General features: G+C 42.6%; 2 protein-coding genes across 3 annotated transcripts; both read left to right on the top strand.

Annotated features, from left to right (window-relative positions):
• The first annotated feature begins 475 nt into the window (after positions 1 to 475).
• On the top strand, positions 476 to 12,325 carry st14a (ST14 transmembrane serine protease matriptase a). Of its 2 annotated transcripts, none has more exons than XM_037120133.1 (19): positions 476 to 1,083; positions 4,161 to 4,320; positions 4,412 to 4,542; positions 4,634 to 4,704; positions 5,373 to 5,539; positions 5,656 to 5,691; positions 6,993 to 7,227; positions 7,487 to 7,631; positions 7,716 to 7,814; positions 7,928 to 8,040; positions 8,130 to 8,266; positions 8,352 to 8,456; positions 8,547 to 8,654; positions 8,740 to 8,856; positions 9,331 to 9,453; positions 9,612 to 9,795; positions 10,581 to 10,852; positions 11,267 to 11,403; positions 11,667 to 12,325. In XM_037120133.1, exons 1-19 carry the CDS (start codon positions 1,039 to 1,041, stop codon positions 11,823 to 11,825), a joined length of 2,544 nt encoding a protein of 847 aa, XP_036976028.1. In that variant the 5' UTR covers positions 476 to 1,038; the 3' UTR covers positions 11,826 to 12,325. The 2 variants fall into 2 exon arrangements, with proteins under 2 accessions (XP_036976028.1, XP_036976020.1); XM_037120125.1 differs by having other exon boundaries at positions 477 to 1,083; positions 7,487 to 7,629; positions 7,711 to 7,814.
• A 1,070-nt stretch (positions 12,326 to 13,395) lies between these two features.
• On the top strand, positions 13,396 to 20,576 carry dhx34 (DEAH (Asp-Glu-Ala-His) box polypeptide 34). The gene is made up of 16 exons (XM_037085837.1): positions 13,396 to 14,481; positions 15,037 to 15,348; positions 15,636 to 15,890; positions 15,998 to 16,100; positions 16,250 to 16,467; positions 16,556 to 16,730; positions 16,849 to 17,042; positions 17,338 to 17,439; positions 17,540 to 17,800; positions 17,987 to 18,160; positions 18,293 to 18,398; positions 18,570 to 18,676; positions 19,073 to 19,339; positions 19,481 to 19,672; positions 20,073 to 20,217; positions 20,341 to 20,576. The coding sequence occupies exons 1-16, from the start codon at positions 13,780 to 13,782 to the stop codon at positions 20,484 to 20,486; spliced, it is 3,459 nt and encodes a 1,152-aa protein (XP_036941732.1). The 5' UTR covers positions 13,396 to 13,779; the 3' UTR covers positions 20,487 to 20,576.
• The last annotated feature ends 1,044 nt before the right edge of the window (positions 20,577 to 21,620 follow it).

Raw genomic sequence — 21,620 nt, 5'->3', positions numbered from 1 at the left:
ATTTTTAGATTGATGATCAAATAAATACATTTAATCATGTGATAGTTTGGTTCTGATGCGGCCTGCAATCTGCAAAGTTACTAGTAACTAAAGTAATTATTTAATTGTATTGTGGAGGTATAAAGTAACAGATAATGGAAATAAATACTCAAATAAAGTACAGAATTTGGAATAAATGTACTTAGTTACATTCCATCACAGTGTTCACCACATGAAATAACACTAAGATATAATTGGGGGAATTTCCATTTCGGGGGATGCACTTTTTTTTTTTTATTATCATAAACAGAAACCTACAGCTCATGATGACTCATATCATCATCATCAGGGAAGCGTGAGGAGTGACATGACTGATACTTAACATAGGTGGGGTGAAACCCTCATAATATCAGTATTTCACTGTATATAAACATTTATATGATATATGTTAATACATATAAAACGTTTTTAGTATTTTAATTAGATTGTAACTCACTGAAATTGTGTCCAGGATAAAAAATATAGTTACTTTTATAGAACAAAAACAAAACAAAAAAAATCGAGTCAATATGCGTTTTTTCTTTTATTCCAGTCTTTAATGTTCCTGTCGTTGTTTTTCCATAAAAGTCCTGTTCACCTGTGTCAGGTAAACAGGAAGTCCTACAGGTGTATGCGGAGTGGAGACACGCCCTCAGAAACCTGAAGCTCCCGGAAAAAGTTTCCTTTTTTTTTCTTTACTGGCGTTTCGCTCCGTTTCCCTCCGCAGGATTCACACAGACGACACAATCAGGTCGGACGGATATTTGTGAACACCTCAGCCGGAGAGAAGACCTCAGTCACAAACACTACGAGACCTTTTTTTTTTCTCTCTCTTCATCGAAACCTTCGCCTCGGTTTATTTATCTCCTCGCAGGTTGAATTTGAAACACACAGGAGTCTGAGGCCTGCAGGTTCACGTCGACAGAAACCACATTACTCAGGAGCGAGGAGACTCTGAGGCGGCTCGGCTCGGCTCGGTTGAAGGTCGTTTTGGTTTTAATTCGAGCAGTCCGGTCCAGGATGGACTACATGGATAGTGGAATGAGATACACCCCAAAGACGTCGGTGAGTTACCTGCTCAGGTGAAGCTCAGGTGGAGGCTCCTGTTGACTTAATGTTGTGTCTCCATGTTTGTGTTTCTATCTGCTTCCTGGATGATCTGTTTCCTGGGATGTGTGTGTGTGTGTGTGTGTGTGTGTGTGTGTGTGTGTGTGTGGGACATTTAGTGAGACAGGTGATCAGGCAGGAAGTGAAACTAAACTTAAAACTGCGAACAGATTAAAAAAAATGTGGGTTATGTAAACGAAACCACCATGTCAGGCATGAAGCAAGTAGGTCACCTGTGTTTCCACTCAGATGTGCAAAACAAGACAACTGAGGGTGTTTTAAACTCAGACAAACTTGTTACCAAGTGATGAAGAAATCCAACATTTGAAGCCTGCGTCCATTCCTTTGCCAAGCTTCTGGTTCTGTTCTGATTAGAGGCTGTTCTGACAGTTTAATCTGCTGTTTATGGGCATTTTTTTAACTCCAGTGTCAAAAAAAAGTTCCAAAAAAACAGGCTGCACACGCCTAGTTCCTATAAAACTACGTTGACAGGTATTCCCACCCTCGGTATACAGTAGATGTTCCTTCTAATCACCTTAAAACCAAATCCAAATTTTGAATGAAACCTCCTTCAGATAAGGATTTCGAGGCGTGTCTCTCTGTGTCACGTCAAAATCAGAGAACGTCCCTGAGCTTCCTCTGTGAAATGTCCTCAGAGAGGCTTGAATTCCTTCAGGATCCTCTGCTCTGTTGTGACATGTTCACTCGCGTCCTCTTCTTCCTCCTCTGCAGACTAACATCAGTCCAAGATACCGCAGAGCATCGCAGCACGCCGATTAAACACGAGGCGTTATGTGAAAATTGACCTTTGGCCTCGGAGGATTTGTCGCCGTTGGCACAGTGGAGGATGTTTCTGTCCTCCATAGGAATTAAAAACAAGCTGCTGTGAAAGACAAATGAGGAACATCATGTTGAAATCTTGATTTGCGCTCAAATTTCTGTATTTAGAGTCAATATTTTAATTTCTCTCGTCATTTGAAGATCCGTTTCTTCATTTATATCAACTGCAACTATCTTGTAACTTTTTAAAAAGAAAAGAAACACCTCGGGGCAGTGAATACATTACGCACGTGATGTTTGGTTAATAAACAAAACAGTCGTACACAAAACAAGTGAAGGGGAATTTAATACGACACCTGCACTTTTAAAAGTCACCTTTACGTTACATTTTAACGCCTCAGTCGTTTCCGAGCCCTCATGAGGTGCAGTCCAATTAAATCTTTGTCGCGAGTTTCCGGTTTATACGGGCTCATAAAATGGTTGATGTCATCATTCTGCAGACGATCTTCTAGTAAATAATTAGAAATACAAGCAACAGGAATGAATTCGAGAACATCCCAAAGCTTTTAAGTGAGGCTGCGACTGGCAAATTAAATCAAATTAATTTTATTTGTGTCACCTGAAATCACAATAACAGTCACATTGCCTCAGTGGGCTTTACAGTGAGAAACATCCTCCATCCTGAGACGCTCAATACGAAGATTAATCGATTGTCAGAATAGTTTGAAGACGAACTTTTGTATGTTTACTAGTTTCCGGTTTACGAAGGACCTTTAGCCCCATACAGTCACAGAGGGCACTCGAAGAAACTTGTTGTGTACGACTTCAGGTCTGTGAGTGGTTTGCTCTCAGCAGGTTTGACAGGATTTTACATGGTGAAACCTTTGTACTCCCTCCCCCTCCCCCGCTGGCTCACCTCTGCAAGGTAACCACAACACCGTGACTCATGCAGAAAGTTTCCTTCTGATTGAGTGACATTATCAGAAAGAGCTCTCTCTCTCTTTTGTTTTCTGTTCTTTAGTCGTCCTCGTTATTAGCAATATGTCCGTTCCCATGTACGTAAATTAATAAAAAGTAGTTGCAGGGATTCCTCTGGCTGACTTGATTCTGTCCGTCACCACAGGCGGAGACATTCCTAAAACACTTATCTTCACTTGATTATCTGCTCATCAACCAGAAAGAGAAAGAGAGAAAGAGAGAGAGAAAAAAACAGCTGCTTCTGTTCCATCTTAAACAACAAACATTCAGCAGTGTCAGTGGATGAGCTTGGCGGGAACATTTTACAGCTTTATGTCCTCAGACGACTCTGAGAAACGTCTGGGATTATTGTTTGCAGGTTATTGTTAGTTTAAAGTGAAACTCATAATAGTGAAAAGCATAATTACGATGAAAGGGTCACTTTTAAGATCGTATTTTCATTTCTGGGTCAAACTCATTTTCAATGGGAGTGCTACGGGCACTTTAGCGATAGCATCAAAATCTCTATTTTTAAAACAGTAAGAAGTCTCGACACAACATGAAACTTTGCTGGTAGCATCACCAGGGTCTCTACACATGAACACCAGCACTGAGAACATTGTTTGTGTACACAGAGTTTACTAAAAAGAAAGTTTTTCTAACTGCTCACGTTAGCAGTAGCTTGTTCCACTCGCCGCCGTCCTGCCAGCTGAGAAGTATCGATCTCATAATGTGACGTAACATGAAGGACAGTTCAGGTGGAACTACTGTCGTCTGGCAACAACTATCCACACGATATCTCACGTGACTTTTCTGGCTTTTTATTTTAGTATCATTTCTTATATGAGGCTCCTTTTTCATCTTCATGGTCAATATTGTTTTTCACTAACGAAAAAACAACAAATGATCCGTGTATTTATATGGAACGTTCCACCATAATTGTCCTCCATTCTCGGCTGCCGTGACGGCGGCGAGTGGAACAAGCTACTGCTAACGTGAGTTGTTCAAAAACTTCCTTCTTAGTAAACTCTGTGTACACAAACAATGTTCTCGATGCTGGTGTTCATGTGTAGAGACCCTGGTGATGCTACGAGCAAAGTTTCATGTTGTGTCGAGACTTCTTACTGTTTTAAAAATAATTTTGATGCTATCGCTAAAGTGCCTGTAGCACTCCCACTGAAAATGAAACTATGGTAAAGGTTGCATTTTGGCGAGAGTTTCACTTTGATATAGGCCGAGCCTTCAGCTTTATGTATTGATCGGTAATTAACCCAGACATCTGTCTGTCTGTCTTCTAGGACAAAGACTGGGACACGTCGGTCCAGTTCTTGCCGGCGTCAGATAACAAAAAGCTTGAGAAGAAAAAGGGTCCAGGGAAGGTCGGAGCTGTGATCGGCGTGATTATCTTCGCCGCCGTCGTTGCACTTATGACCGGACTGCTGGTCTGGCACTTCCACTGTGAGAACTACTTCCTTTTAAATTGATTAAATTAATGGGACACAAGAGCAAACATAGATGAATAAAGGTCTTGTCTGTTGTGATCCTGCAGTCCGTAAAGATGTGCGGGTCAAGAAGATGTACACCGGCTCCATGCGGATCACCAACCAGGTGTTTGAAGACGCGTACGAGAACTCCAACAGCTCTGAGTTCAAGGCGCTGGCCAAGCAGGTGACGTCACAGGTGAGACTGCTGCTCAGGCCTTCCTCACCGCTGCCCTGTCGTCTTCAAAACGTTACCTTCATTCACGCTCTGTTGCTCCCGTCTCTTTCAGCTCAAAATCATCTATTCCAAAAGTCCACAGCTGGCCAAATACTACGTCGGTTCTACAGTTCAGGCTTTCAGGTAAGTCAGCGACGTCAGAGTATGATAAGGTGTTTTATAAGGAGGGTAATAATTCTGAAACTGAGACTGAGACTGAAGCTGCGAGACAAACCGGTTTGAGTCTAAGCCTTCTTAACACCAAGAAGGCTCGACACAGCATGAACATGAGCATTGAGAACGTTGTTTGTGTACACAGAGTTTACTAAGAAGAAAGTTTTTGAACAGCTCACGTTAGCAGTAGCTTGTTCCGCTCGCCGCCGTCCTGCCAGCTGAGAAGTTTCGATTTCTGAATGCGACCTGACGTGGAGGTGGCTGGTGTTCATGTGTAGAGACCCTGGTGATGCTACAAGCACAGTTTCACGTTGTGTCGAGCCTTCTTAGTGTTTTGAAAATAGAGATTTCGATGATATCGCTAATTTGCCCCTAAAACGAAAACTCAGTAAATATTAAAAGTGCCTCTTTGGTCGTAATTATGCTTTTACACGAAGCCTTAGGTTGCATTTTGAGAGAATTTCACTATAACAGATATTATTTCTAGAACATCTGGATATAAATATTTTTCACCAGAACATGTTCACAGACCTGTGGTTGCATTAACCAGCGTACCGTCCTTAATGTCACACCAGTAACATCTGCCTGACCCTTTTTAACTTTGCTATAATATTTAACTCTTGTGTCGTTGCTCCTAGCGAAGGCAGCGTTATTGCCTACTACCTGTCCGAGTTCAGAGTCCCTGTGGGTCAGGAGGCAGCGGTGGACAACGCCATGGCTACACTTAACAAGCTGGTGGAAAAAGAGCAGCGCTCGCTGAAAAGACCTGGCAACGCTCTGGTCCTCGAAGACGTGGTGTCGTCAGGTAAGAGTTTGTGACTTGATCTGTGTCCTTTGTGCTGTTTTTTGTTTTTTTTTCTTGTGGTTTGTAGAATCGGTGATGGAGTCTTAAGTTCTTTGTCTTTGTGTTTCATCCCACAGCACTTGACAAGCGCTTGTTTTCATCATCATTCAGCGGTAAGTGCACAACTTCCATCTATTATTTATTTATTCCACTGGAGTTATTTTTGACGACTCCTCTATGCAACTATAAACCAAAACAGAAAATGTATTAAAATCATGGCTAATGAATTTCATGGAGTTTGGAATATGTTTCCAATGCTGTGAACATTATTGATTATTGTCTGTCACCACTTGTTGCATTAGATCATTTCTCATTAACAAAATTAATTGGCTGACTGATTTTGCGGTGTTTTATTTTGTTGTGTCTGTATTTTCTTGTACATATTTGTTGCCGAGTTGTATGTTTTATGTATTTTAAAGGCCCATCTAGGGATCAGAATCAGAATCAGTTTACCTTTATTGTCCCACAAATGGGGAAATTTCTTTTCTACAGCAGCAAAAAGGACAGCACTTCCTTTAAAAACAATAACAATAGAGAATATTAATCAAAGTAGTTGAAAAGGGTAAGAAATGGAATAGAAAGAATAAACTTCTATATACATATGAACATATTTACTGTATAAAAATTAACAAAAATTTACAGTGAATTTACAAATAATACTAATTCGGCTATAGATGCTTTGTTGTGTGCCATCGGTTTATGCTTCATACTTGCTCTCGTGCAAATAAACATCAAATAAATAAATAATTCCACGTCATAACAGGAAATGTGTACATTGTATTATCTCATTATAACCTGAAACATGTTATAACAATATAGATGATCAGGTTATAATATTAAAGTTTCAGGTTATGACAAGAACAATTTCTGGAAATACTGTGATATTTGTAGGATGTAATAACGTGAAAATATGTTATAACATGGAAAACATCTTGTAATAACAGTTAACTTTTATTAGGTCATAACATAATGTTGTAATCATTTTCTGTTGACAACAAATTGGTTTTTGTTTGCAGCTTTATGACAGTTTAAAGTTTTCATAAAATGACATTCTGACCAGCTTAGTCATGTTTGGGCATCGAAATTGTTTCTCTAATGAGTTTTAATAATAAATGCAGTGACTTTAGAAGGAGTGTGAGACTGAATCAGTTTGTGAAATGTGGAAAATAAAACTGTTCTTTATTTGGTGACAGATTCATTGTAACTTCTTTTAGTCCAGCGATTCATCATAGCCAGGAAATGTTACTTACATAGTGGTCACAGCTGAATGGTGTTACATTATTTTTGCATTTGTATGGTAAACATTAGCCGAGTGATATCAGATTAATCATGATTTAATTTGCACTGAGATAAATGTGCTACGGCTGACCTGGAATATGAACACGACTAACTTTCTGATCTGTTCCTCTCTCAGAATTCTTAAGCTTCTCAGAACATACGAAGAAAAATCACCTGGGGCAGATTCAGTCCCCCGGCTTCCCCAACCGCCCGTATGGCCCCAACACCTTCATCCAGTGGCAGCTGAGAGCGGACCCCAACTACGTCATCAAGCTGGACTTCGACACGATGAATCTGGAGGAAAACTGCAAGAACGACTTCGTCAAAATCTACGACTCCCTGGTGGCCATCGAGAGCCGCGTCATGGAGGAGTGAGTTTGCATTTTTTTTACCGACATCTGAGCACAGATTCAAGCAGATAAACGAACTCCTCTGACTGATGCATTCTTGTTTTCATACAGTGGTAAATTTCAGATGCCTTTAGATTTAGATAGAGCTTTATCTTGGATGTAATGCCCTCTGCTGGCAGGATGCTGTGACGCCGACAGCTTTCCACAAGCAACTACTGCCGCACAATCGTCACACCGGTAAACGGTTCATATTGGAAATTCATGTTGTTTTTCTCTGCAGGATGTGTGGGTACTACTCACCAAGTGAACCGTTGACCTTTCTGTCTTCTGGCAACGTCATGTTGGTGACGATGGCCACCAACGAGGAGGAGAACTATCCCGGCTTCAGAGCACAAGTCTCACAGGTCAAACGTGGAAGTAAAGGTGGGTAGTTTTCTTTTGACAAGCTGCACCAGAAATGTTCAAGATTTGTGCAAATGCCAACAGAAACATTTTGTTTGACAGGTACAACATGTGGTGGTCAGCTGTCAGGTGAAAAGGGCAACTTCTCTTCCCCCAACTTCCCAAATTACTATCCTCCTCAGACTTTATGTCAGTGGTCGATCGAGGTGAGACCGCCACACTTAATCAGCGACATGATGTTTCACACACTTTTGTTTTGCTCCTCAGATGGCCAACATGTCACAGTGTCATTTATTTATTTTTTTACTCAATCATAAAGGTCCCTGCTGGTAAAGCAGTGAAGGTGACGTTCAAAAGGTTCCTCTTGTCTGAGCCTGGGCAGGAAAACAGCAAGGACTGCCTCAAAGACTACGTGTCAGTCAATGGAAAGAAGTGAGTCCGTGCGCGTCTGCCTGAACGAACGCATCGGATTTCAATAACTACGCAGACATGTCAGTGCTTCTTGTGCGTCTCTTTCTCAGACTGTGTGGAGACAAACCTGATGGAACAATGACAGAAACCAGCGACAACAACAAAATGACGGTGGTGTTTCGCTCTGATGCGTCCTACGTGGACCGAGGTTTCGATGCAGTCTTCGAGGCCATGGACGTCAAAGACCGTGAGTTGCCCCAGCCTCCTCCCTGAGGATGATTCACTTCTTGACATTAATGACGTGCATCTCACGGTAACCCTGTCACCCACAGCTTGTCCGAAACAGTTCCAGTGCAACAATCAGCGCTGCATTAAGTCAGACCTCAGATGTGATGGCTGGAATGACTGTGGAGACATGAGTGATGAATTAAACTGCAGTAAGTTCTCAGATAATACGCAGACTTATTTTCTTATTACTCTCTACGTCGTCAGTGCGTTAAAATTAGTTTAACTGTGTTTCCCTCCAGAGTGCGATGCAAAGGCTATCACCTGTAAAAATGGATTGTGTAAGCCCATGTTCTGGAAGTGTGACGGCGTCGATGACTGTGGAGACCGCACAGACGAGCAGGACTGCGGTACGACCCGATGGCGCTGATGGATGGACTGGAAGGCGTTCAGTCGGTTTTCTCATACCTGTCTGTTTCTTTTTGGTTCCTAAAGGTGGATGTCAGTCTGGACAAGTGACATGCAGGAATAACAAATGTGTCTCTGAGAAGAAACGCTGTGACGGCACTGACGACTGTGGAGATGGATCAGACGAGCTCGACTGTGGGAGAAGTAAGACTTGTTTTCTCCTGAGCTGCTAAAATACCTGCAGACATAAGTTGCTGAACCTTTGAATCTGCTCAGCCTGCCTCGTGTTAGTATAACAGGATATTTACTCATGGTAACAGATGTGCTGCTCTGTTGGGAAGCAGTGGCACTCGTATGTGGAGTTTCAGATACATGGCACTCCTGAAATTCAAGCCTATGTTGGGTAGAATGATGTTTCTCCATATTTGTGGTGTTTCCACCGTAATATGGAGCGTACAGCTAGCACTGCTGTTATCTTTCCTCTTGAAATGAAGCCACATTTTTCACAATAGTGCTGTTTGAGATGAGTAAAGAAATATATCACCTTCAGTCGCTTTAACCTGCAGTGCAAATATGAAACAGTTTTATCGTTTTATGCTGTCGGCACAACACATTTTAGGAATCCGTACAAGTGTCGGTTTCATCGATTTGATTGTTGTTCTCTTCGTCTCTCTGTAGCCTCTGATGTGCGCTGCAGTGATACTACATATAAATGCAAAAACAACAAATGCATCACAAAAGTGAACCCGGAATGCGACGGAACACAGGACTGTGAAGACGGATCTGACGAGGAGAACTGCGGTATGTCAAACAAAAACTCTCAGATTAAGAACTGGTAATTATCTCCTTCTGCATTGTTACCTTGCATGACAAAACAGGTGTGAACTTCCACCCACTTCAGGCATCACAACGAGCCGTGACAAGCCAGCAGTATGACTGACTGATTGTTTGCGTTGCAGACTGCGGGAGGAGCATGTTCAAGACGTCACGTATCGTGGGCGGTCAGGATGCAGATCCAGGGGAGTTTCCTTGGCAGGTCAGCCTCCATGTCAAATCTATCGGTCACGTCTGTGGAGCGTCCCTCATCAGTCCGAAGTGGCTGGTTACTGCTGCCCACTGTGTGCAAGATGAAGGCGGCTTAAGGTAACAACTCACTTGATTCTTCACGTTCTCACATGCATCTTATTTTTTTTATTTGTCTGCATAATGTGACAAATCAGGGTTCTTAGTCCGAATAAGTCAAGTGGGATGAGATTGTCTGTCTAAAGATGGATCAAAATGAATGTGGCCAGGATAAAAATACAGTTACAAGGCTTCTATAAATAGATATGCACGACACTTCTTCACCTGAAGACTGTTATCACACACATTTACAAACTCCCAAAAGTTAGCACCTGGCTCATGAAGTAGATGTACAGAGTATTTTATCCTGTAATTTAATCCTCAACAGCTTGTAAATGTCTGTGATAACTGTCTCCAGGCACAGTAGCATGTATTTGTTCAAGTCCTGGCTATGTATTTTTATCCTGGCCACCTTCATTTTGAGCCAATTTCAGAAGAATAAAAGGGCTCGAGTTACTTAGATAAACGTATCCAAATTCAAGGTCATGAATAGTCTTACAGTATTCACACAAATGCAACAAAAGAAGAGTGGTTTCCAAAGTTGGAGGAGGGCCAGAGTTATAACAGGGGAAGTTTTGCATGCTAACTGAACGAGGCACGGTTCTGCACGGCTGTCAAACCACTGACAAGTTCGTGACACGACTCTCAAATAAACACAAAGCGGACGATGAATTTATACCAAATGTGACAACTACCAAAACAAAGACAAGAAAATATGTCAAGGCATAGCTCACTAATTTACGCTGATGCCACATAATGTGTCGTCAATGTTTTTGGAATAAACTTTGCCATCTCGTTTCCCTCAGGTTGTCCCAGCCCGACAAATGGGAAGCTCAGCTCGGCCTCCACACCCAGCGGAACATTGGATCCACCGTGCAGAAGAGGACCCTGAAGCAGATCATAGCCCACCCTAACTACAACTCATTCACCTTTGACAACGACATCGCCCTGATGGAGCTCTCCAGTCCCGTCACCTACTCAGACTACATCAGGCCCATCTGTCTGCCTGCTCCCCAGCATGATTTTCCAGTTGGTAGCACTGTGTGGATCACCGGGTGGGGAGCCACCCGAGAAGGAGGTGAGTGTCCACAGACAAGGCTGAAATACCGAAGCACAATCTGAGCTGGTATCAACAATCAATTAAAGTAACTTGTTTGAGAAGTAGTCGTCGCTAATTTTACCAGAGATGCAATTGCGTCCCCTGGAGGCCAGTTGGGGCCAAACATTTTAACTCCTAAATAAAAAGCATCTTCAAATCATCCTCGAAAAATATTTGTAGGCTCTGCAGATTTGTAATTGATTGGGGGAAAAAACATAAAGCCAATGTTTCACAAATGATGATTGTTATTTAATTTTTTTACTAGATGCTGTGTAGTTGTTTATACCCACCATGAAACTTCACTCTCAAGCTGTCTGGAGAAACAAACTTAATGACACGATTATTTAGACTTCAGCATAACGGTGTGTTTATTTCTCTGTGTGTGTTGTTCAGGATTTGCTGCAACAGTTCTCCAAAAAGCCCAAGTCCGAATCATCAACCATTCGACTTGTAACGATTTGATGAGGGGACAGCTCACGTCTCGGATGTTGTGTGCTGGAGTGCTGAGCGGAGGAGTCGACGCTTGTCAGGTGATAAAAAGCTCCTTGAAACTCAGTCATGTTACTTTAAATTTTTTCATCGTATCAAATATTTAACAATTAGCCAGAAATGTAACTGTTTATGCCGTGGTAATAAAAGAGTGTCAGGCTTGTCCAGTTGTACATAATTATAATTTCACTAACCAACAAATGACATAACCACCCTGGCGTAGGTAATAGATGTTATGCCCGACGCAGCACATACGTAATACCTCTTTGCCAACACGTGTACCACTCTCTGTGTCCTGTGTTAGGGAGACTCAGGCGGTCCTCTGTCCAGTCCGTACGGCACTCATATGCACCTGGCAGGAGTGGTCAGCTGGGGCGATGGCTGCGCTCGCAGGAACAAACCCGGCATCTACACAACAGTCACCAAGTTCCGAGGCTGGATCGAAGAAAAAACGGGAGTGTAGCCCGCTGCAAAGTGGTCGAGCAACACCAAGGATATGGACATGAACACGGGCTGATAAGCGTGCCACAGTGCAGGTTTTGGCTCCGGTCAAACGCATCTTTCCAGCTGGTTTAGTGGGCTTGACTCCAAGTCATAGCTGCAGTGAAAACTGCACTGTTTTGCTTGAAGAGCAATTCATTTTATGTCCACTGTGATTTTATGAGGGTAGGGTTGATGAAATGTTTTAAATTGTAAATAAAGGTTTTATTTTTGTGTGTTTTTGCCATTGTTGTTGTATGTGTGTGTTTAGATGGAGAACAATGTTATGTGCCTCACAAGAAATAGATTTTAGGCGTGATTGTTACACTTGTACACATCTGAAATGTGCATCCTTGTACTCCTGTAGTAGACCTGTGTTTTATCAGCAGCCAAGAATTTCTCACCGCTTTTTTCTTGTTGTTGTTGTTGTAAATTTTATAAATTAAAAACAAAATGACAGCATGGTCATCCCATCCTACCTCCTATGGCTTGGTATATTACGCATTTTGTTATTGATTTGTTGTCCAGCAGAAAGCCGTGAAAAAGTTAGTGGTGTGAACATGTTATCCTTCTAATCATGGATGGCATTTCCTTTTAACAGATGTGAACTTTCTATCTAGTGCAGAGTTAAAACAGCAGTTTTGTTTGAGTTTAATCTTTCATGTTTAATATGCTAATATGACCTTTCTTCCATCCAGCACAATATAAGTAGTCGTTCCAGGTTAAATTGCTTCAACACTGTGTGAATGTATTTTATATCAGATGTTTTTAAATAAAATACTTCTAATATAATCTCCAATTCTCCACATTTCTGTTTTCATACACTGACATTCATTTCATGTAAGATTTTTAAATGACACATGACAAACTATATGGATAGTCTGGAGGGAGAAACTGTCTGTGATGAATATTGGATAGAGAAATTATGTCAAAAACTTATGCTCATTCTGGTCCTGTTTTATTTTGCTTTTCATTAATGGCCACATTGTCTCTGTGAAAATAATGTGTAATTTAGGAGATTTCATAAATATGGTAAATTTGGGGTGTAAAATAGGGCATGTCTTGTGGGCAAGTGGTTGCTCCCTATTTTAAAAAAAGTTATGCTGATGCTAAGTTGCATTGTGGGTAATGTAGGCACCATTATTTGAAAAAAGCAGCCTTGTGCTCCTATAAAACTGTTGGATTATGGACAGTTTGATATCAAACAACTAAAATCAATACAGCAGAATCAGCGATATCACCTTTTTCTATTCCATGCACTTCAAAACTCTGTACCTTCATTCCCCACAATGCAATTTAGCCATTGAGTGACATCACTGGAGGACAATTCCCAGTTGCAGGTGCCTCTGAAGCAACAAAGGACTTAATAATAGAGCCTTTCGTCATACACGACACTCATGAGTAAGATTAAATATATTTATTGATGAGTGACAGTTTATATTAAAAGGTACACTGAATTTAATGTCCGTGTCCTTGACTTGTATTTTATATAAGAGGGTTAAAGCTCTCCCCCGGAACTAGTACGAGTCAAGCGTTGCCGGAAGATTTTTACGAACGGAGCGGAAACGGTCCCACCGTATTATTGTTCCCCTGGACTCCGCAGCAGATAAAGCAGTATTAGTTCAGTTTATATTCATCAGTTATTCATTTCTCACAGTCGTAATATATTATTAATCAAAAATCTAACATGTAGCAGTAAAATACAATATTTCGGACTAGTGCTGTCCGACTGTTTCCGACATTAATCTAAAACAATGTTCGGGTTTAAAAATGGATTTAACGTTGTTAGCTAATGTCAGTCTGAATTGAGAGTGTTAGCTAGCTGTGTTTGTCCAATTTAGAGGTAACAGGGTTATTAAACTGCTACATGTTTGTAAACCTGTAAACATGAAAATGTATTTATGTCGTACATAAACGTCGCGTAGTTTGCAGTAAATATGGATTCCGACAGGAGGAGAGAGAGCCGGAGCTGGGACTGGGACAGTCCGCAGTGTCGAGCCCAGCTGGACGAGATCTTTTTCCGCAAGCATGACTACATCCAGGCCGGCAGCACGGAGCACAAGGAGTTCTGGGCTTTCTTTGACCGCTTCCAGAGGTTTAAAACAAAGAGAGACATGTCTGGAACCAGCCGAAAGGAGGGCAGAGAAGAAGAGAGAGACCGGGGGAGGTCTGGGACTGGAAAGGTAGACCTTGGCCTCCCGAAGGAGTATGATGCTCGCTACCGGATTAACGTGTCTGTGTGCACCAGGGATGTGGAGGAGCGGCTGGGGAAGTCGGAGCACAGAAGCAGACAGAGGTCCTCAGGCCCGGGCAGCCAGGAGATCTCGGACTGCCGCCTGGCTCTCCTGCACTTCCTGGACTTCAGTCAGAGACAGAGTTTTGGCAAACTGGCAAAGCTCCGCCGAGAGCAGAAGAACCTGCCCATCTACCAGTACCGGGACCGGATAGTGGAGCTGGTGCGACTTCACCCCGTGGTCGTGGTGGCAGGGGACACTGGCTGCGGGAAATCCACCCAAGTACCTCAGTATCTTCTCTCAGCTGGCTTCAACCACGTAGCCTGCACCCAGCCTCGACGTATCGCCTGTATATCACTTGCAAAGAGGGTCAGCTTTGAGAGTCTCAATCAGTTCGGCTCAAAGGTTTGTCATGAAAGATCAAATACACTTCTTACCTCCAGGGCTGCCACTAGGGATTATTGCCATTGCTGGAGTTATCGATTAATCATCTGGACTATAAAAAGTCAGAAAAACGTCCATTACAGTTTCTCAAAATCAAATGTGTTTTTCTCCAGTCCAGAACCCAGAGACACCCAGTTTAAACACAACATACAAAAAGCAAGAATAGTAAGATGTCTTTTATATTTGAGAGAATGAAAACAGCATTTCCTGATATTTATACATTAAATTTGTCCTAACTGAGCAACTGATTACAGGAAAATTCAATATTTTATGTTTAATGACTGAGTAGTTGACTAATCGTTGCAGCTCTGCTAAAATTTGTTAAAGCACCAGTTTGACCACGACCACTGACTCATCAAGCGTTAGAAAACAAGTGCTCAGTCAGATTAAGCATGTAAGCGACCAAGTAAGAACTTTAAAGATACTCGAGTTATGTGAACATTTGTAGAAAGTTTTTGAATGTATTTAGAGAAGAGAGCTGCATTAGAGCTCACAAAATGTGGTCATGTTTCTCAGGTGGGGCACCAGATACGCTTTGAGACCACCCGGACCACGGCCACCAAACTGCTGTTCCTGACTGAGGGGCTGCTGCTCCGACAGATCCAGCAGGACCGGACACTGGCCCAGTACGAGGTGGTGATTGTGGACGAGGTCCACGAGAGACACCTCCACTGTGACTTCCTTCTTGGCGTCCTGCGCTCCTTGGTGGCAGAACGCTCGGACCTGCGTCTCGTCCTCATGTCCGCCACCATCAATATCAAACTGTTCTCTGACTATTTCAGCAGTGCTCCTGTGCTGCAGGTACCCGGCAGGCTGTTTCCCATCCAGGTGAGCAGCAGATGTAAATATCCATCTCACTACACTTTTTCTTATTATGCATCCAAAAAGGAGAGAGTGATCATCTTAAATTGTTTTAGATTAACATGTTCACGTTAAAGAAAGAACACAATGACAAAAACTCTTAAAAGTAGTATTATAAGTAGTCAGTATGTTAGTTTGGGTAGTTCAGTAGTTCATCTCCTTTAATTGCCTCCTGTAGAACAGATGTAAAGCCTTAAACAAGGAAATTGTGGTCAAAAACTAACATCCAATTTTTTTCTGTTTCCTGTACCCAGGTGATATACCAGCCCATTCCACCTGAGGAGCAGGCTTCCCGTTCAGAGAAACTTGATCCCAGACCATACCTGCGCATCCTACAGGGCATCGATCAGCGTTACCCTCCAGAGGAGCGTGGCGACCTGCTCCTCTTCCTCAGTGGCGTGGCGGAAATCTCCACCATCCAGGAGGCCTGTCAGATTTATGCCACACACACACGTCGCTGGATAGTCTTACCCCTGCACAGCACCCTCTCACTGGCCCAGCAGGATAAGGCACAGTCAGCTTTGTCTGGATTTCCAATGGACATATGATGTTTGAATGTGATCAGCGAGATGGATATAATTTATCAGTTTTAATTCTCATGTCGTCGTGTTTTCAGGTGTTTGATATTGCTCCTCCTGGGGTGAGAAAATGCATCATCTCAACCAATATCGCTGAGACCTCAGTTACTATCGACGGGGTGCGCTTCGTTGCTGACTCAGGTATGGAACTAGTTGTGCGTTTGTAGCTTGGTGAAAGAAACCAAAACAGCATGTTTTTGATCTTTTAAAGAAACTGAAATAGTCATCAAGGGCTAAAAATAACACAAAAACAACCATACAAATAGATTTTTTGTTGTGAATTCTTATAGGAAAGGTGAAGGAGATGAGTTTTGATCCTAAGGCCAAGATGCAGCGTCTGCAGGAGTTCTGGATCAGCCGAGCGAGCTCAGAGCAGAGGAAAGGTCGAGCTGGTCGTACAGGTCCGGGAGTTTGTTACCGCCTGTATGCGGAGTCTGACTACGATGCCTTCGCCCCTTATCCTGTGCCCGAGATCCACAGAGTGGCTTTGGACTCGCTCATTCTTCAGGTAACATAATCCCGTTGAAAACAGCCTAGCAATTCTTCTCTTTAATTCTTTCTTCACTAACTTTATTTATGCCATTTTGTTCCTGCAGATGAAGAGCATGTGTCTCGGAGATCCACTTTCTTTTGTCTTCATCGATCCACCTCCAGCTTCGAGTATTCAGACTGCAGTTACGTATCTGAAAGAACAGGGAGCGCTAGACAGTCGCGGTGAATTGACCTCTATTGGTAGCTTACTGGCACAGCTGCCTGTGGATGTGGTCATAGGTAAGAATCCCCACACAGCTTTTAACAGCATCAGTTCAGACTTGCTCTCTTTCAGTTGAAATAATGATACAAAATAAGATGTCCACTCATTCATTCATTCATTCATTCATTCATTCAGGGAAGATGCTGGTGCTGGGCTCTTTGTTTAGGCTGGAGGAGCCCATGTTGACAATAGCAGCAGCCCTCAGCGTCCAGTCACCTTTCCTCCGCAGCTCCCAGCACAACCCAGACTGCGCCACTGCCCGCCAGCCCCTGCACAGCAACCAGGGAGACCCCTTCACCCTGCTCAACACCTTCAATGCCTGGATGGAGGTCAGTGAAGCAGACATTATGTGACAGTAGCCATTTAATATTCACAAAAATAAACAATTCAACACCAATAGTGTGGATGATCTTGGGGAGCCTGTCGCTCAGGAGGTAGAGTGAGTTAGAAGGTCTGTGGTTCAAATCCCCTTGAGCAAGATACTGAACCCCAAATTGCTCCTGATGAGCAGTTGGGATGTGACAAGCGTTATAATGTGCTTTGAGTGGTCAGTAGACTAGAAAATGCAAGTCCATTTTTGATATCTTCATTGTACATAAACCTGTTCATCTTTTACCTCAACAGATGAAAGGAGAGAGAGGTGGTAGCTCAAGGAAGTGGTGCAGGAGGAGAGGCCTGGAGGAGCAGCGGCTGTATGAGATGGTCAACCTGCGTAGACAGTTTAAGGCAAGCTACTGACATAGTACCAAGATTTTTATGAATAGAGATTTTTTTTTATGTGTGCCCACTGCTTCATTATATGAGCTTCCTCATTGGGTCACAACAGGAGCTGCTGAGGAGCCACGGCCTGCTGGAATCAGAATATAGCTCTTCCTCTGGTGGGGACCGTGGGCAGCGTAGGGAGAGGCTAACGGAGAGGAGGAAGCTGCATCAGCTGAAGAGAGATCATGAGCAGCAGGAGAGCACCAGACGTAAAGTCCTGAAGCTGGAGGACGGAGAGTTCTCCTCAGGATCAGGATCAGACACAGAGGGAGCGGGGAAAGGCAAAAACTACAAAGAGAGATCAGGACAGAACGTGGATATACAGGTGAACTCAGAGTGGAGAGGGTGATACACAGCAGCTTTAACCCTCAACATCAACAGTTAACTTTAAGAATATATATATTTACATTTATAAAATGCTACACATATGATTCACCAAGAACAAGGAAATGAAAACGTCATTGATCTGCCTTGAGTGATCTCTCTGTGGTGCTGCTCTGGTCTGCGACAGGAAGTGAAGTTCAAGTTGCGTCACAACTTATCAGAGCTGCAGGAGGCGGTGACCGTCAGTCAGGATTTGTCCTCCCGCCAGCAGGCTTTGCTCAAGCTGCTGGTTTGCCGAGGCCTCTACCCTCAGCTGGCATTGCCTGATGAACACAACTCTACCCGCAAGGAGTCTGAACAGGTCAGGCCTGCTGCTGCACACAGTGCAATTTATAATGATACAATAAGGAACAAAACCTTGTGTCTGTAAACCAGTTGTTTAGATACTGATTGAAAAAAATGAATATCCACTTCGTGATTTTACGTTGTGTAGGTGTTCCACACAAGGAACAAGCAGGGAGTGGTGATCCACCCGACCAGCGTGTTTGCCAGTGACCCAGAGGTGTTACAACTCCCTGAGAGTGACACCAGAGAAATGGGTAACTCTTTTACAACATCTATTCAAACACTGAATGTAGACTTTGTATTAAAATTTTGCAAGAAATGCTCTCTGAAGATACTCCCAGGTACAATCTATTCCTCTGCCTCCCGATCCACTGATCTCTCATCTCATCCGTCTCTCCGTCCTCGTCTCTGTCTCCTGTCTGAAGGGCCTGACAGGACGGACAGCAGCAAACACCAGCTGCTGGCCTTCGTCACTCTGCTGGAGACCAACAAGCCATATTTGACCAACTGTGCGCGAGTTCCTGCATTGCAAGTCAGTACCAGATGTGGGGTGTCTGTGTTCCCACCACAAACTGCTGAAGGTTTTCTTTAATCTTCTTGTTTTTTAAATCTTGGGTACTTTGTTATGTTTAAAGAGAGAGAGAGAAGGAAATGAAAGGTCCCATCAACAACCTCTTCCCTACCAGACTTTACCTTTTATAACCTGATTTTGAAACAGATTTTTGTATTAATTTCACCCAATTTAGCATATTTTTATAATATGCAAAATATATAATATGTCTCAAAACCATCTGTATAACATACCATTATTATTGTGGGCAACTTATTGTACTTGTGTATTTGTTTCATAGTTCCCTGCACTGGTGTATTCACACATCATGCGTACGTACTAGTATTAATGCTATTTGCGTCTGAATGTGCTCACTAGACTCTGCTGCTGGTGGCGAACTCTATCGACAGTAACGCTGACTGTACACGCCTGGTGGTGGATGGCTGGCTGGAGCTGGAGCTGAGGGACCCAGAGGCGGCTCTGAAGACGCTCTCCACAGCTCTTACACATCGGGCTGAGTGGGAGCGCCTTTTGTTGGCCCAGCTGGGAACCAGCACGATGGGGGGACAAGCAGTCCAAGGAGTGTCCCGCAAAGTCACGGAGAAGCTGAGTGAAGGCCTGGTCCGCTACCTGCTCTACACCGAGGTACTCCTGCAGTACTGACCTGCTGGTTACAGTATATTGTAAATTCCCTCTTCCCAGGCATTCTCAGTGACTCAGATACTTTTACATCTTTTTACTGCCTCATCAACCAACTCTCTCTGTACTTCTTACCTCCCATCCCAGGTCAGTTACAGCCTACGGAGACTCACAGCTTTCCAGACCCAGAACCTGTACATTGGCCCTCAGCCTGAGTCTGAGCTGCCTCACACCAACGCTCCGGGTCTAAGCGTGCTGTTTCCTGGAGCTGAGGCCAAGCCGGACCCCATTAAAGGAGGCCTGCGTGTCACCAGCTTCTTCAATTACAACTGTCTGGCTGTGAGTCTGTCAGTCTAGGAAAACATTAAAGTGAGATGGAGAGTTAATGTTTAAGCTGTGAGCGAAAACTGCCTCATGCTTGGAAACGAAATGCCCTTTATGTTTATTGAGAGGAATATTTTTAGGTCCAGTTCAGGTGAAGTAAAGACACATAAACGTGAATTGTCATTATCTTATTTAACAGCGATTAATTTTACATCCCTGACAATATTCCTTACTTTTTCAAAATGCAGATGACAATATAATTGCTCGATAGCTCTTGCTGTCTTGTCGATATCGTGTTTATATCAAACCATTTAGCTTCACATTTCAAACTCATAATTCCTAAACTGATCACCACACATGACAAAAGTATCATTAGGTGTCATTGATCTCCGTCTTTCCACTGTATGGTTTGCAGGACTCCAAAGATCTCTACAGTGAGTGTTTACGCACGTTCTGGAGCTGTCCTAACTGTGACCTCTACATGCCGCTGACTCCTCTGGAACGCATGCAGCACGAGGCCTCCTGCAGGCCAGCTGGAGAACAGCAGCAGACAGAAGAAGGTCAGGAAACATCTACATTCATATTTACTTTGAGGCATCTTTTGATGAGTCTGACTTGGTACTTGAAATTTGAAATACATGAATAATTTTAGCCTGACTGTGAGTATGTGTTGTGGTTTCCAGAGCCAGGAAGTGGAAAAGCGGGTTCCTCCTCCTCGATGTCCAGTTTTACCAGAGTTTATCACTGTGATGTCTGTGATGAAGACCTGAACCTCACCTCCACCGAGATCCTCAAACATAAAAGGCAGCACATGTTTTCTACTAACTGAGCACAGCATCTAATGGACAACATCTAATCACATCTCTGTTCTGTAAAAGAAAGGTGTGAGTTTATAGAATAAAGTTTTTTTTTAATGAAACATTTGTGTCACTGTCCGTCTTCCCTTTTATACTTGAGGAACTTATTATAAGGCAATATTAGCTCCCTCCAATGGTCACCGGATGTATCTGCTGCTGCCTTCTACAAAGCTCTAATGAAAACTCTCCCAAAACAAGACGTGTACAGGTCTCAGAAACTGAAATTAATATTATTTAAAGCGTTGTAAGATTTTTCCTGTCCAAACACTGCAGGTAAGTAAAAAAGGTAAGTAGTAAACATGATCCCGTGTAGACGTAGGGTTCATGCATGGATGTGAGTATTAGAGGTAGTTAATCTACAGTTTGCAAACAGGTGCAACTATAAAGTGAAAAGACTATTATATTCAGTGGTGTGTTTGAAGACTTGTAACATCAGAAAGGTGCAGAATCACACAGTGCACAAGTGCCTGTTTGGACAAAAGTGAATTAAAAGATGGAACATTAGGCAATGAAGCGCTCAAGTTCAAATGTGTGACTATTTCATGACTCTAAAGGCCAAATATTTACAACACTAAAGGCATTTTAAGACTTTGTAATGACCTGCAGACACCCTGCAAAATAGTTGTTCCCATATTTAAACATATTCAAAGGCCGGCAAGAAAACAACACAATTGTAGGTTTTCTTCTTTTCAAATTCCTTCGCATTGTGGAATGATTATAGAATACAACTTGCATACAGCGTTTGGAGAAAAAGGCACAGTGAGTTGATGACATGCACGCGTGAGAGAGAAGTTGACACTGATTTTAAAATATAGAGTGAGGGTTTAATAATGATACAAACCCACGATATGTAACACCTCAAAGCAGCACATTGGCACAAAGTCAGAAGTAAGACAGCACGGAAGATAAAAACCTGTCTCAAAAAAATAAAGAATCAGAATAAATATCTCAATAAATAAATAAACAGGTAATATCTCATTAATTACTTTGAAACTAATAAATACGTACATTTGAAAATATGCACATTGGCAGAAATCAATAACCAAAAAGGAAATAGTACTTAACACAGAGTTACTTAGAAATCATAAGGTATTGATTACTCAAAT

This window comes from Acanthopagrus latus, chromosome 2 (genome assembly GCF_904848185.1).
Source record: "Acanthopagrus latus isolate v.2019 chromosome 2, fAcaLat1.1, whole genome shotgun sequence".
NCBI lineage: Eukaryota > Metazoa > Chordata > Actinopteri > Spariformes > Sparidae > Acanthopagrus > Acanthopagrus latus.
Note: the sequence above shows the minus strand (reverse complement) of the source record. Positions and strands in the feature narration are given on the sequence as shown.